This window comes from Phoxinus phoxinus (assembly GCF_949152265.1).
Source record: "Phoxinus phoxinus genome assembly, chromosome: 1".
Lineage (NCBI taxonomy): Eukaryota > Metazoa > Chordata > Actinopteri > Cypriniformes > Leuciscidae > Phoxinus > Phoxinus phoxinus.
The window spans coordinates 37,393,497-37,409,716 of NC_136876.1; the positions used below are offsets into that span (position 1 = coordinate 37,393,497).

The 16,220-nt window shown below is 35.3% G+C and overlaps 3 protein-coding genes across 5 annotated transcripts; 1 reads left to right on the forward strand and 2 right to left on the reverse strand.

Annotated features, from left to right (window-relative positions):
• Nucleotide 1: 1 nt before the first annotated feature.
• snrnp25 (small nuclear ribonucleoprotein 25) lies at nucleotides 2-2,018 on the reverse strand. Its single transcript, XM_079635815.1, has 5 exons — nucleotides 1,415-2,018; nucleotides 1,196-1,286; nucleotides 1,019-1,124; nucleotides 860-934; nucleotides 2-771 (listed from the first exon to the last, which is right to left on the reverse strand). Exons 1-5 carry the CDS (start codon nucleotides 1,631-1,633, stop codon nucleotides 714-716), a joined length of 549 nt encoding a protein of 182 aa, XP_079491941.1. The 5' UTR covers nucleotides 1,634-2,018; the 3' UTR covers nucleotides 2-713.
• Nucleotides 2,019-2,221: 203 nt separating this feature from the next.
• polr3k (polymerase (RNA) III (DNA directed) polypeptide K) lies at nucleotides 2,222-3,680 on the forward strand. The gene is made up of 3 exons (XM_079610132.1): nucleotides 2,222-2,450; nucleotides 3,249-3,336; nucleotides 3,467-3,680. Exons 1-3 carry the CDS (start codon nucleotides 2,340-2,342, stop codon nucleotides 3,592-3,594), a joined length of 327 nt encoding a protein of 108 aa, XP_079466258.1. The 5' UTR covers nucleotides 2,222-2,339; the 3' UTR covers nucleotides 3,595-3,680.
• Nucleotides 3,681-4,223: 543 nt separating this feature from the next.
• Nucleotides 4,224-16,164, reverse strand: cdip1 (cell death-inducing p53 target 1). 3 transcript variants are annotated; one of them, XM_079610104.1, is made up of 5 exons: nucleotides 15,813-16,164; nucleotides 11,098-11,218; nucleotides 10,127-10,297; nucleotides 8,408-8,675; nucleotides 4,224-7,164 (listed from the first exon to the last, which is right to left on the reverse strand). In XM_079610104.1, exons 2-5 carry the CDS (start codon nucleotides 11,180-11,182, stop codon nucleotides 7,053-7,055), a joined length of 636 nt encoding a protein of 211 aa, XP_079466230.1. In that variant the 5' UTR covers nucleotides 11,183-11,218; nucleotides 15,813-16,164; the 3' UTR covers nucleotides 4,224-7,052. The 3 variants fall into 3 exon arrangements, with proteins under 3 accessions (XP_079466230.1, XP_079466228.1, XP_079466229.1); XM_079610102.1 differs by having other exon boundaries at nucleotides 10,127-10,300; nucleotides 15,813-16,094; XM_079610103.1 differs by having other exon boundaries at nucleotides 10,127-10,300; nucleotides 11,098-11,215; nucleotides 15,813-15,973.
• Between the last annotated feature and the right edge of the window lie 56 nt (nucleotides 16,165-16,220).

Here is a 16,220-nt window from a genome sequence, read left to right on the forward strand (position 1 = left end):
CTCTTAAAAACAACTTGTATTTTAATCATGTTCAGATTTTTGTATTTTTTATCAATATAAAAGCAACATAAAATCCCACAAATATGACTTTAAAGACCTTCATAAGACATGTAGTTACAGTGAGTTTTGTGGATGTACAATATGTACATTAATAAAAAAGTGTCTTCATCAAGTAGGCCTAGCAAACATTTGCATCCTTGCCTAACATCCATGCATTTGCATGACATATTGGGTTTCTGTTTTTGTTTTGTAGTTGCTGTCTGTTTGTTTGTTTAATTAAATAAAAAAGGTGAATTTGAACCAGAGTTCATGGTGACCACAGCTGCCAAGTTCCAAAAAGGACAAAAAAGCACCATAAAACTAGGCCATATGGCTTGTATGTTATTCCAAATCCCCTTAAATTATACGAAATATAGGTTGTTATTCAACTGAAAATCTTTCCTTTCGTTGATTTTTTTTTTTTTTTTTTTTTTTTTGATAGCAGTGTGGTCACTTAAATGTTGTTGTGTGAAAAAGAGAGTTTAAAAAGCATTTTGGGGCAAAAAAAGAAATAAAAAAAATCAACATTTTCCCTTTTTTGTTCCACAGAAGAAGAAAAAAAGTGTTTGGAACGCCATGAGGATGAGTTTTCCTTTTTGTGATGAACTATTCCTTTAAATGTCTCGACTATTGACAAATTAGAGATATAAGTAAGAACTGGAGATTGTCCGTGTTCATTTTTTCTTTAGTTTCTTCAAAAACGTCACTTCATCTCTGTTCCTGATCCCGTAGCTGAGAATAAAGGAAAGCACAGTCATATTTAAACCACATGAAAAATAATTTATGTAATTCAAGCAAATTAACTATTGTTTGGACTCACTCCTTCAGCTTTCTCTCGTCATCTTCTAATTTCTCCCCGTTGAAGACCAAATGAAATGTCCTCCACACGTATTTCCTTGAAAGGATAAATGGGGGGGCTTTAGCGTAATGAAACCTACAGTATCATATAGCCTACCTGTCACATTATTTTATATCTTACCAGCTGATGTGCTTGACACCTCCCTCTCGCTGTTGTTTCAGCTCCATATATCTGCAAATGGCTTTCTTGAGATCCAGAACCGTAGCAGACTGCACCACCACGATAGCTGTGAAGAGATTTGCTCCGGTTAGAATCAATAAATGTGTAACAATTCAGAGCGACTCCAAGAAAACTCACGCATGACTTCTCCATCAGGCTTAGAAACACGAACTGTCATGGCCTGACCGTATTCCAGAGCCACCTGAGAGTTCACCTCCTCCAATGTGACCTGAGCAGATAGAACAAACGATTTCAGAGAGCAGAAAAGATAATAATGAAATGTTCTGCAGAAAGTCATTAATAACAGCTGATTTTAACATTTTTCGAATAAAAACTTGATTGTATTTGATGGTACACCTGAATTGGCAGGTCACACAGTAAAGGGTCTTGCACTATCAGAGCCAAGCCTTCCTCGAAGATGTCAAGAAATTCAGAATGTGGCAATGCCTCCTCATCCTCTTCTTCTTCTTCTTCCTCTTCTTCTTCTTGCTCCCCTTTAATTTCATCTACAACGGTTTTCTCGGCAAAGTCAGCAACGTCGACATTCTTGATGTTTTCTTCCTTTAATTCGTCCATTTTTAACGTATAATAAGCGAAAACTTCCTGATTTAAGAGTATACAGAAACACAAGTCATATAAAAGTTAACAATGAATATAAATGGAATTTAGAAATAATACATTAGGCATTCTGCGGAATTTCTGATGAAACTGTATCATCAAAATGCTTCGTTTCAGCTTTCTTCATATGTTAACAAACACGCTGTCGGAAGATTTATATGATGCACCAAACTTTAGTTCCGCGTACGTTTTTAAATTATATTTCCTGGATTAGCTATATAATTCTTAAAAAAATTCTATTTTAATTTAAGAATTTTATATATTGCCAGGTATATATCAAATTATTATTCGTTTCAGCTTTCTTCATATGTTAACAAACACGCTGTCGGAAGATTTATATGATGCACCAAACTTTAGTTCCGCGTACGTTTTTAAATTATATTTCCTGGATTAGCTATATAATTCTTAAAAAAATTCTATTTTAATTTAAGAATTGTATATATTGCCAGGTATATATCAAATTATTATTCTTTATTTACTCTATAATCAATGTTCCATTGTGTTTATATTACGTTTCATGTCGAGCCTAGAATAGTGAGGCACGTTTGTCATCATGTGCTTCCTGTAGCAACTGCAGCTGAGAATGTGTGTAAACACCAACTTTAATTGGATCAGAAAAACAATACCAGTATTTAGTAAACAAAATCATATATAGCCGTTGAAAATGCTTATGTTTTGTCCAACTTGTGGGAATGTTTTAATCGTGGAGGAAGGACAAAGATGCTTCAGATTCGCTTGTAATACATGTCCATATGTGCACAATGTCACGAGGAAGGTAATGTGAAGTTAACGTTACCACCATAACACATAAACGAACTGGAACACATATGTAATTTGAACGTTCGATTCGAATGAAGTGAAAAGATAAAGTGATGTGACAGTTTGATTCAAACATATCTGATGATGATGCAAAGCGTCGATTAAATTACTCATTGAATAGAGTGGTTGTTTATTTGTAAATGTGATTTGAACACTTTATAAGATCAACGCGTATAACATTATAACACTAAATTTGCATTAAACAAGGTGAACCTTCCATTCAGTTTTGGTAGAAGCCACTCACTCTGTCCACCAAGGGTTTTTGGTCTGAGAAAGGTTGATAAAAGACCTTCTAAAATCAACCATGGCATGTAACACCTCTCAACTCACTTGGCTATCCATTTTGGTGGGTTATTTGTATTTATATTGATTAATAAATTATATGCTCCAACATTAGCAAAACAAAGCGTAAAGAGGGTTGCACCTTGCACACTTAAAATTGTGTGTTTAAAATGGTAAATCATTATTCTATTTTTTATAGTATCCGCAAACAATGAGATAATCTGTCATAAAACTAAAAGCTTTCAATTCAATAATTCAGATTAAGATTTATTTAATAAATATGTGTTGTTTTTTACTTAATGTAATAGCCAAATTGGCTGCTCTGTGTGAGTGAAAAAGTTCATTTCAAACCTTGATTAGAACATCCCTCAAAAATGTTGTCAATGTAGTTTTTGAGATGCTGCCAGCATAAAACTTTCTGATATGATATATATCTATTGTGTGTTGAAATAATGGTTGGTTGTTGTGACAGGTAAACAACAGAATGTACCCCAAACTGAAGGAGGTTGATGATGTTCTCGGGGGCGCTGCTGCTTGGGAAAATGTGGATTCCACTCCAGGTAAAACAGTGTATCCTAATGTAATAACAAAAAAAGTACTTATGTGTTTTTAATCACACATTCAGGTGGCTTTAAATAAGTGTACTTGATTTATTTTGAGTATAACATTTTCTTTTCTTTTTCTTTGAAGAACCTTGTCCAAAATGTGAGCACCCAAGGGCCTACTTTATGCAGATTCAAACTAGGTCTGCTGATGAACCAATGACAACTTTCTACAAGTGTTGCAATATACAATGTGGGCATCGTTGGAGAGACTAAATCAGTCTTGGACTTTGTTTGAGACTCAAAATATGTGTTCATAATAAAATATTCTGGTTTCTTTTTTTTTTTTTTTTTTGAGCCAAAACTGTGTCATCATTTATATGGATTAAAAAACGTTATTTTCACAAACTGTAACAGAATGTGCATGTGTCATTCGGTTATGTGCAATAACCACATCATATACATCTGGCCTGATGTGTGTGTGTGCGTGTGTGTGCCCAAGTAATACAATTACATCTCATATATGTTATAGTCTTTTTTATTTGTTCAAATAATCATTAAGTCCACAAGTTTTGTTTTACATACACATTTGAGACTTCAGTTGAGCGTGGCACCTGGTGTAGTGCCACGGACTATTCTCAGGGCATCTATCTACAACTGCATTCCTGTAACACAAGCTTGACATCTACTGTCTGCAACAGCATCAAGTCACTTCACAAAGCAAGTAGACCTACGTAGTCAAGAGCATATTAGATTAAAGGGAGCCAGCCTGGATTGTGCAAGTAAACCTCATTAACATGCATATTTATTTACTGGAGATTATCTTTCAGTAATCAAACAGACATATATTTTTTGTGTACCGTATGTTTGATGGAGAGGTATCTTGATGATTTTATGGGTCTTGGTTAATTTTCGATTAAATAAAGCAGGGTGGGATGAGTCCTTTTTTTCAGTCAGAAAATAGATCATTGGAATTTCAACTTAGAAAATAGAACTTAATGTGGCAAAATTTATTTTTGTAATGCCTCCATACACGTATGAGGCAAATACTATGGAAAAATCCAGTGTTCGTTGGACAGATCTGATTAAAAAGAATAATTTACAATGAGACATCAAGTTTAAATACATTTACACACCAGAAATTGCTACATTTTTTTCCTTCATGTTAAATACTACAATGGAAAGACGGAGATTCTGATTTATAAACTGCTATAATATTGGCAGATTGTCTACAGGAGAAAGATGATTAATAGCCTCCGATCTGAATCTGCATTTAAAGCTACACTGTGTAACTTGTGTTTGATAACATGTTATTAATTAGAAAATGTTTTCCAAATGTCTACTTTTGCCCAATACACTTTGATGAATCTATAATAACGAGCTGTCGGGACGGATTTTGTGGACAAAAATATATACATTCGCCTGTGCGTGTCACGATGTGTCCGTATATATACGTACACAGAGAAAAGTAGCTCCGCGTTTATGTTGTTGCAGTAGCGTGAAGATAAAAGTTTGCCGTCACAACAAACGAGAAAAATTCACCGTGAATCATTCAAAACGGCAAACCTCCATAGAAACCCCTGAACACCGGTAAACCGGTGCTAGAGCCGTAGCACGACCAAGACACATTTTGTTTTATTTTTTACGCTTCAGGGCCAAAAGTTACATGGTGTAGCTTTAGGCAAAAGTGAACAGCGGAAAAACCTTCCTGATCTGCATCTTGAGACAAAATAATGGTGCTGACATATTTTAAGAAATGTCAGTGCACTTTGCTTTCACTTAAGACAGCTCAAACATGCAGTTTAGTCTGGGACTAGGCTTAAGTCTGGTCTGTGAAACTGGGCGATAGTCTAATCACTGCTGATGTTGTAGTGTTTGAATTTCGTACCATTAAATCACATTTTTTGGACAGAGATATTCAGAAATGATTAAATAAAGGAAACAATCTCTTCAGATGGTTCCTGAGAAATAACAAGTCTGACCACAAAAAAAGAAAGAAAATTGGACAATCAACCATACGGTAAATAATAATTAATAATGCAGTAATTAATAATACAGTGCTTATATATATATATATATATATATATATATATATATATATATATATATATATATATATATATATATATATATATATATATTGTCTTGAGCACTGTGGATGTTGAAGCTTTTGTATTCTGTACCATTTCAGCAATAAATCACATTGTTGGACTGAGCAAAATGTTTTTTCAAAGTTTGCAATTTCACAACCAGAACAAACATCTATTCCGAAATGACCAAATAACGGAAACAATCTCTTTGGATGATTCCACAGAAATCACAATCTGACCACAAAAAGGAAAAATCAGGACAATCATCATTTAAGTCCTTGTGGCCTGTTACACACAGTATTAATAAGTGAACGGTTAATCTGCTTTGAGTTATGAAGCCCAGTGCAGCAACAAGCCCAGCTTGACACACTGAGGGGACATATGGCCCAATAGAGCGCTATGCAAGATTACAGTGATGCCATGCAGCGCATTTCATCATGCTGGTGAACTCCAACAGCAAAGCAGCTTTGAACAGCCTTTACAAGAGATTTCTTCCCTTTTTGAAGAAGACGACAACTTCACTACGTTAAGTAGAAAGGAAAAAAATAACAACGCAACAGCCACTTCTAAACATGTTGTTCAGCAGTTCTGGCCAGAATAAATGTTCAAATAAATGTGTGATTAGAGATGATTCTACACTGATCTTAATATCAACAAACAGCCCCACTTCATTAATGACGGGTAAATTGACCTGGATAACCGATGACAGTTTAGAGAAGGCTCAAACAGCTTATTGACAACACAGAACAGCTAGTATAGTGGTTTGAAAAGCACCATGGCTATAGTTCTGATTCACAGTTCAAAAACATATATTGGTTGAATTCCACAAATATGACCCTAACATGAAGTGCACGGCATATTAAAACACCATGTGCTTTAATGAAAGCTATCTAGTATCTCAAAATTACTAAAAGGAGATTTAGATGGACATACATATCCCTTATCAATAGAAACCTTTCAACTAAAATGACACATCTACACACAAAATGCATGTTTCATATATAAGCATATCAAATCAAACGAGTCTTGTCGACAAACATAATAAATTGGAAACATATCAAAAGTGAAAGAAATTTCTTTCCATAACATTTGCATAAAATGCCAAATATAGACGCAATTTTCACATGTAAAAGCAACAATGTTAACTCCAGGACAACGTTAAACGGTCCCAGACCCAGCCATTAAAGACTTTCATTTGAATATGTTAAAATAAAACAATAATGCATAAAATAATAATCCTACATTCCAACAATACTGACCCTGTAGTGAAATTCAGTCATATTCGCTACTCAGTAATATTCACAAATGAGCTTAAGGTTACTGTTTTCACATATTTTCTACACGTACCACTTTGCTTTACTGCTAAAAAAAATTAACAAAATTAAACAGTGCATTGATGAAACAATGACCATTGTGCATATTAAAACGTACCGATCCTTCATGCCCTCTGCTTCATTTTAGAGGTGTCAGTAACTACATCAAGTGCCTGTCAATAAAATGTGAGAATCAATAGTTACATAAAGCTAGAAATGTCTAGAAATACGAGCGGTCAGCTGGGGCGATCACAGAGCAGACGGAAATGAAAGTGAGTCTTCAACACCCACCAGAATGAGGTCACAGCACGATCGTTAATGGGATAGACTGTTAGCATATGCGCTTGTATGTGTAAATATAGCCCTTGCAGTTGGGGCAAGTGTGTGTCACATCCTTGAGGTCGTCAATAATACAGGGGATCAAGCAGCAACCTAGATCACAACTGTAAAACAAAGACAAAAGTCATGAGAGATCTCAAGAGCGTACTGTATGGTTCATCATTCAGGGCTCATTATGTATTCATTTATTCAAAACTACATACAAGAGGTGCATTCAGGCCATGCATGCATGAATTGCATTTTTTTATGGTGCACGTTTTTTTATTTCTGTATTCAAATTTATTTACACTACTATTCAAAAGTTTGAGGTCAGTAAGATTTTTCGAAAGAAATTAATACTTTTATTCGACAAAGACGCATTGAAGTTATCAAAAGAGAGATTCATAATGTCACAAAAGATTTATTTTTCAAATAAATGCTGTTCTTTTGTTTCCACAAAAATATTAAGCAGCACGTATTCAATATTGATAATAACGATAAGAAATGTTTCTTGAGAATCAAATCAGGTCATATTAGAATGATTTCTGAAGGATCACGTGACACTGAAGACTGGAGTAATGATGCTTAAAATTCAGTTTTGAAGTAAATTACATTTTAATATATATATATATATAACAATAGAAAACAGTTCTTTTGAATTGTAATAATCTCACTAATTAATGTTTTTACTAAACTTTTGATCAAACAAATGCAGCCTTGGTGAACAAGAGACTTCTTTCAAAAACATTAAAAATCCCGAACTTTTGAACAGTGGTGTAGATATTTTGTATGAACATAAAGTCAAAAAAGTGAGCGTGAAACAACTGTCCTGCAATTATAATGAAGAAAAAAAGCCTCTATATCTTAAGAAAAAACTTATTTAGCATTCGCTTTTATTATTATTTTGTATTACATGGCTTGGTTAAATTCTAATGTAGAATGCAGTCTGTTATTTCTTGATAACAGACACTGCTAAGTATACCGTCACACCGTTGCCATGAAAAACAGAGCGTTGCCATGGACACGGTGTTCTTTAACGGAAGCAATACAAGCATTTTTAAATCAATAAACTCATTTTTAAATCAATATTTTGTCAAATTATTGATTTATTTGGTAGGTAGCCATGTAATAAGCGGGATAATGTAGAGCGAGGCGGTTGTTATAGCGAATACAACCCCGACAGGCTGATCAGGATCCTGACGCGAAGCGCCTCAACCACCTCGCTCTACATTATCCCTTACTTATAAAATTGTATGTCGGCCAACTCAAAGACATGTAGTCCATGCAGAAAAAGAAAATGTAACCAAAAAATAATTTCACAGATAGAGAGATCATATCATATATTGTGCCGTTCAGTTCATCACTTACCCGACAAAGAAGCAGAACATGCAGATTAGAGTATTCATGAGGCCGATGTCGTGGCTGATGCGGGTGGTGATGGGTTGTTGGCAGTGTGGACAAACCGTCTGCACTGGAGCCGCCTGAAACATCTCCCCCTGTAGAACAGTCACGGTGGTGGTGGTGCCAGGAGGGGAGAGAACTGTGGCTGTGTGACCTGGACCAAAGTGACTGGGCCCCGGACCATAGTGCTCCGCTATCGGATGAGGAAAGTGCCCCGGGGGGGCGTAGTAACCACCTGCACCACATCCATTTTGAGGATAAAGTTAGTTCGCACAAACATGTCATCATTTACTCACCATCATCCCATCCCCGATTGTATATGACTGTTTCTTTCTTCAGATAAACACAAATAAACATTTGAAGGAAAATAATCCATCTTTGTGAGCCCATATAATGCCATTGAATGGCTGTTGCTCGTTTGACACTTAAAATATCGATCACGAGTTATCTTTTCTTTTTTTATCGTATTTTTATTACACAGATTCATACATTGGGGTTGTATGGATTATTTTCCTACAAATCTTCAGTTGTGTTTGCATGAGGTTGAGTAAATTATGAGAGCATTTAAATGTTTGGGTGAACTTTCCCTTGAAGATAGTTCTACACATCTTGGCACGATTGCTTTATATGATAAACAGATTTAATTAAGGATTTAATTAACAAAAACATGAATCTACTCACACATCAGTTGTGGTAAACGGAAGATCAATACATGCAATAGCCAATGAGGTTCATTCTCGTGTGTAACGCAGCACGTTTGAGCTTCTCTTTATGTTCGCTGATCAATGTTTATATGAGAATTAAAGTCTGAATTTAATCTGGTTTTATTTACATTTTATTGTACAGTGTCCTTGTTACACGTTACATACAGTATAGTTACTAGAATCATAAGTGTAAGTTACACATTATTACATGCAACTAACCCTGAACCACAACCTAATCCTAACCCTTTAGTATAGGTAGTTAGTTAATATTACTCAGTACTTAAATTTATTATTACACTGTAACAATGTTTTGTGTAAGCGTGCTCAAAGCCCTGACACATCACTTTCAGTTGCATTGCGAACAGAAAAATCACTTGTTGCTCGTCACTTGTCGCATCACAACATTTTAGGGCAATATATCGAATTTATCGAAATATCGCAAATGTATATATCGCAATATGCATATCGCAACAGCTTGCAATAAATGGGGTCATGAACAAAAGACAAAGTTTTTTAGCTTTAATAAGTATCAGGATATATTTAATTCATACAGTGAAAACTAAGCAATGTTTTATTTTTATATTTTATGATTCAGTATCTTTTATTAAATAAACCTAATGTAGGATAACCTGAAACCCTGTGGTTTACACTGACGCTATAATAACACTTCTTATGCTACAGTAAAACACTGATGTTCACTTCAGAAGTTAGAAGGATGTTTTCTTGTCATAAAAAGAATGTGAAACACATGTAGGTTATATCATTTTGAATATATTTTAAAGATAATTTAAGTTTATTTTACACACTTTAAGCATTATCGTATTGCATTATTTAAGGAGTTATCGCATATCGCATTTTTCTTCAATATCGCACAGCCCTAATTTTGATTTAACATTATTGCAAGCTCTTCACTCTGAAATGTGAATGATCTGTGAATGGCTGCTGATGCATTAGTGTGCGAGTTTGGTTTTGGCACACCCACCGTGAGGATGAGGCATGGGCATATGCATATGCATAGGCATAGACATAGGCTTGGGACCTTCGCCTGGGACGTGCGGAGGAACAAACCCAGGTGTGGCTTCATAAGGTGGAGGCCCGTATTCTGGAGGCAGCGGCTGTCCTTGTGGAGGTCCTGTCATTACTGGAGCAGTGGCTGCTGAGGGAAACAGATTTATAATCATAATTAATAATTCATTTATAAATAAACTCTAATTAATTAATAATAAACATGCAGTGGTGTCCAAACATATGAGACCACTTGTGAAATGACTTAACTTGCATTAATTAATAATAGTATTTTTTTTTTATTCAATACAAAATTCTTCCTTTCAAATTACTATATCAGCCAATTTGAGTGAAAAGTGGAACCAACAACAAAGCCCATTTTAATTTTTCAACAACAGCAGCACTCGAGCTGCATGATCTCCACAAGTTTGTATCAAACCTGATGAGTTGAAAGTTTAAATGCGTTTAAATGGTCACAAAATGTATTAGTGATCTTTTGCAGAATCCTTTTGTGTCAGACTTTATGATTCCACTGTAAATCAAAGTAAATTTTTATACACAGACAGTAGTGTGGTTTCAACCAGACATCTTACAGAGTTAATATATTCATATGTATAGTCTTTCCTGCTAACACCAAAGTGATGGTAATAATAATACATGTAGGTATTGTTGTTGTTATTTCATCATTAAACATGCTGTATGTTGCTATAATTAAGTGAAACAAAAGAAATCTAGTTCCATGCAATTCTAGTGGCCCATTGAAAGGTTGTGAGGAAAGTGTTTACATTCAAGTTTCCATGGTTTCCTAGAAAACATTTTGAAATTCTGCAGCTAATGATGGTGCGAGCGTTTCTTCAAGCCATTGCATTTACCTATTAAAAGCAGGTTTAAAAAGTAGAAGTTCATTTCAAATGTCTAAAGAGAAGAGAAAAATGTCTAGGTATTTACCAGAAGCTGGAGGTTGTCCATTTTTTTCCTCAAGAAGTGGGGCATTGGGGCCCCCTGGGTAAGGAGGAGGGGGGTCACTGGACATGTTGGTTCCCTGGAAGGAGGCCAGATAAGGGAGCTTCTAAGGTGAACACAGACAGGCCAAATGGTTAAATAAGCACACAGTGTAATGTGATCCCGGCATCCCGGACTACTGTTGCTGAGACATTTCACATCCAATTATTAATTTGCAGATGCTCACTGCCTCAAAATTCCTACGAGCCCACAAATAAATCAACATACATAAGCATGAAATATCTAGCCTTACGGACAAATATTTTCTTTGCACTTTAGACTAATGAAGGGGTTTCCAATCCTTCTTCCGGAGGGCTACTGTCCTGAAGAGTTTAGCTCCAATCCCAAATAAACACACCTGATCCAGCTAATCCAGGTCTTACTAGGCAATGGCATACTAGAAACTTCCAGGCAGGTGTGTTGAAACTAAACTCTGCAGGATAGAGGCGCTCCAGGAGCGAGTTTGGAGTGGACACCCCTTTTCTAAAGTCTCCTTCCACTCATCATCTGTGAAGTAGTTCAACGTCTCACCAGACCTGGCTTCAGACTCCTTGACGCCTTGTTTTGGGATTTTTCACTGCTTAATAAGCGGCACGGACGGCACAAAGTTTCAAGTGCTCGTCGTCTCTGAATTACGACCCGAAATAGAAAAAAAGGTTTCCACAAAAATATTAATTGATAATAATAATAAGAAATGTTGCTTGAGCAGCAAATCGTCATATTAGAATGATTTCTGAAGGATCATGTGACACTGAAGACTGGAGTAATGATGCTGAAATCTTTGCCAAGCTTTGCCATCACAGGAATAAATTACATTTTCAAATATATTCATATAGGAAACAGTTATTTTAAATTATAATAATATTATTTCACTAGCCTATCTCTGTTTTATTGCATTTTTAATCAAATAAATGCAGCCTTGGTAAAGAGACTTCTTTGAAAAAACATTTAAAAAAATCTTACCTACCCCAAACGTTTGAATAGTACTACCGCATAATCCTCATAATATATATATATCCATAATTCTACCCATCGGTTACAGGTTAGTTTGTTTAACTAATCAAGCCTCTTCTTGTTACAAACACCACAACAGCTAGAAATCTAGGCATAAATCAAAAACAGAAAAATTAAATAAGCCACTACAATGCAGCGAATTGAATCCACACTTATGGAATATGTGCAATCTCTTGGCTTAAGTAGACAGTTTTGGCCTTTAAGAAGTTAAAGTAACAATATTTACAGTAGAAACAGTGGCACAGTATTTTTAGAACCTCAGGTCAAGACTAACCAGATGTCAAACATTGTGTCCTTTGTGTGAAATATATGTCCTTTCATAAAAAAAAAAAATGAAAATTGTCACAGTTTAAGGGAAATAAATGCAAATGAAAAACAAGATCATGTGAGAAACCGCACCTCATTTGAAAACCAAATTGAAGTATTGACACTATAACTAAGACTAAAACTGTCATCAGTTTTGACCTTTCAAGTCAATCATTATTCCTTAGTTAGGCTATATAATAGCGGCATGACTGCACATGTGGCATTATTGTGGTTCTCATAAAATTATTTTATAATCAGATATAGTTAACATGACATAATTAACCATTAAAATGGCTAGGTGTGTCCTCTTCATGACTCAGCTGGTAAACACACAGGTGATATGACTACATTATCTCATGTGCACTTTCTTGGAATGATTAACACCAGCCAATAGGGAGGAAGCAGGAAATGCACAAATATGACCACTTGTCATGAGCATGTGACTACTACTATATGTGGAGCGTATAAATATTGCGTGAGCCTAATGTCCATTAGCTTAGTCAGAGTAACTCGTTGCCCAGTTCACATCCTGTATTACTTAGGATAATGGAAATGAATTACACAGAAAGCTTCTCCGTATAACCACAAATTATGGCAACATTAGAACGTTCAAAAAAGATCTGATACAAAACTATAGCCTAGATATACAGCAAAACATCCTGTTGATTAAAAACATTATAACGTTAAATGTTTAATCCACACTGACACTGAACATCAGTTTACACACTTTGATTTCATATAGAGCATTTCATAATGCCACCTTTCCACCTTTTTCCTAACAAGCCTAAATTATGAGAGGGACTTCCGGTTTGGGGAAGTTCCACTCAATGAAGCGAAAAAACAAATCATTTCAAATCATAAGGTTGAGCAACAATAATCCTGATCCATCAGTTTGACTGAATGAGCTGTAATTTCCTCCATGTTAACAACGTAATGCTTGGTATTTTAATGTGACATTGAATATCTGACTAGAGCTCTTTTCAGTCTTTCCTTCTGATTATTTTCTTTGTTTCCCCCCTTTTTATTCAGCTGTAGTTTAAAAAAGACAACATATAGCCTAGCCTTTTTTGTGGTCTGTTCTTCAGATTAAATTTGCGATATCCAATGAATAATTCAGTGCAGAACTGCACTAAGAATATCTTGTTTTTCTCCACAAATCCTCACGTCCCTTTCCAGGTTTGTTTTCACACGGATAGCCTATTTTAAAATGAAATTGTCTCCCCTTTTCACTTCTAATACGCGTTTACTGGAATGTTTCAAAAACGGGTAAATACAATATTATCTGTCAAAATGACGGAAATCACTTGGAAATATTATCCCTCAATGTTCCAGTTAAATAACGTTTTTTTTTTTATAAAGCAACACTGCAGAAATTTTTGGGGAATTCATAGTCTGTTGAAGTCATTTGTTAATGAATTTACACTTTTAAATTTCCTTATAAAGGAAATTCCCTCTTAGTGATCAACGGTGGAAGGAATAGGCTAATGTCTTGTTGGCCTACGTTGTTTTTGAAAATGTTTATTATTGCGTTCATTGAGTGAACCTTTTGCTGATTGTTTACTTTTTAACATAGGCTAAGTTATACTCCCATAATTCATATCCAGGAAAAAGGTGGATAGGTTGGTCCTGATATAGCAGATAAACAGTAACTCAACAAAAATATGTTCTAAGAACATTTTGCTAGTTCCCATTGAGTTATGAAAACGTTATATTGAACATTTTCTGAAAGTTTAAAATGTTTTTAAAAGTTTTTCTTGGTTAGGCTATATCAACATTAAGTGAACATCATCATTTAGTAATTTTACAAACATGCAATGTTACTTTTGAATGTTCTCTGAATAGGCTATTCTGAAAAAAAGTAGTAAGGTTTAAAAAAAACGTTGAACAACCTAAAACGTTTCAGAAAAAACGAACGTAGCCTATAGATCGTGAACAATGGCTATAGGCTAAATAACTTTTTTGTGAACATTATTAAAGACTAGCCTAGATAACTTTTAACGAACCTTTTGGTAACGTTAGAAGGGAGAAAGTTGCCAGAATTTTAGCCAAAGCTTTGAGAACGTTCCCTGTTAGGATATTTTGTGTAAAAACAGGTAATTCAATAACTTTTACAAGTTAGTCTTAAGTCTTACAACTTTTATGTGTTTGAAACACGCACTTGGTATAGTTTCACATATTAAGGCGATACACTAGAGACTTTTTTCATGCATTCGTCAATTTTGAGATTTTGGGCTTTTTGGCTATTTCAGACTATAGTGGAAAGAAAATAGTGTCTACAGTATCTTGCCTTAAAGGGATAGTTCACTTTAAAATGAAAATTCTGTCATCCTATACTCACCCTCAAGTTGTTTCAAACCTGTATGAATTTCTTTCTTCTGCTGAACACAAAGGAAGATATTTTGAAAAATGTCAGTAACCAAACAGTTACCAGGTCCCATTGACTTCCATAGTATTTTTTTCCCCCTACTATGAAAGTCAATGGGACCTGGTTTGGTTACTGACATTTTTCAAAATATCTTCCTTTGTGTTCAGCAGAAGAAAGAAATTCATACAGGTTTGAAACAACTTGAGGGCGAGTATATGATGACAGAATTTTCATTTTAAAAGTGAACTAGGCCTATCCCTTTAACTTTATTGTGTTATATGCATTTTACCAATTATAATATTAAGCAGTTTAGCGAGAGCTTTTTAACTTTTAAACGTGCTGAAATGAGCGATCAGCACATGAGTTGGTGTGTTAGTTCTGGTGTTTTCTGGAATAGAGATCAGCGATTATCCAACCTGCGTCCATCGCCGCTGGCACTGATTAAGTTACATAAGACTGCCCTAACCTTCATGTCTTCACTGTTACTCAACTTTCACTGTGATTTGCCCAAACATAGAACGATAGTGTAGCAAATAGCTATTTGTGTCATTAGTTACAGGCCTCGTCATCAATGTAAGAAAAGCGATAGTTAGTTTTTCTGGTCTAAAAATAAGTCCCGGTCTCTACACTGACAAATAAATATAGCACACAAGTGTAGAGTGACTCGCACTATTGCATACATGCAATACTCATTCATCGCAGTATACAATCAGCAGCAAGCCTGGCTAGCTAACGTTACCTCTCAGCCATTTATTCATATTAACATAAAAGCACGACACATGTAAATCCATCTGTTAGAAATTCAAGCGAAACGTAACAACTTTCAGAGAGCGATAAACATCTTTAGGGATTAAAATCCATCGGCGATTGATATGCTATTCGTGAATGATGCGAGCACAGGCCTGCGGTTGCAGATCATAACGCTGCCAGCGCACAAAAACACAAAGCAATATTCATACAAGCGACGTGCTGTTACCTTCTGTATCCACGGCGTCAATCAAAATATCAGCTTTGAGAACTTTCCGATTTCTATCTTAAATGTTGATGCTTTGTGGCTCCAGTTTTCCAATAACATCCGCTGCTGGGAAGGATTTGACGTAAACATGGGAGATGGGAGGTGTAAAAAGTCTGTGTGAATCCCACTGGTGATTAATCTTACTATGGCGAAGGATTATATTATGAATATTAAGTAGGCCACATGAGTGGACGCTCTCGCAAGGTTACTAAGCAACGTCTGCATTACGTAATTATTATTCATGATTTAAGCCTTCGCTTTAGTAGGATTTTTAAGTAGGTGAGTGTTGAGCCCGTTTACTGTATTTTATTGAACTGCTTGTGCGGCACTTGAATTCATTTATGGCATAAGAAAGTAAATAATTCATAC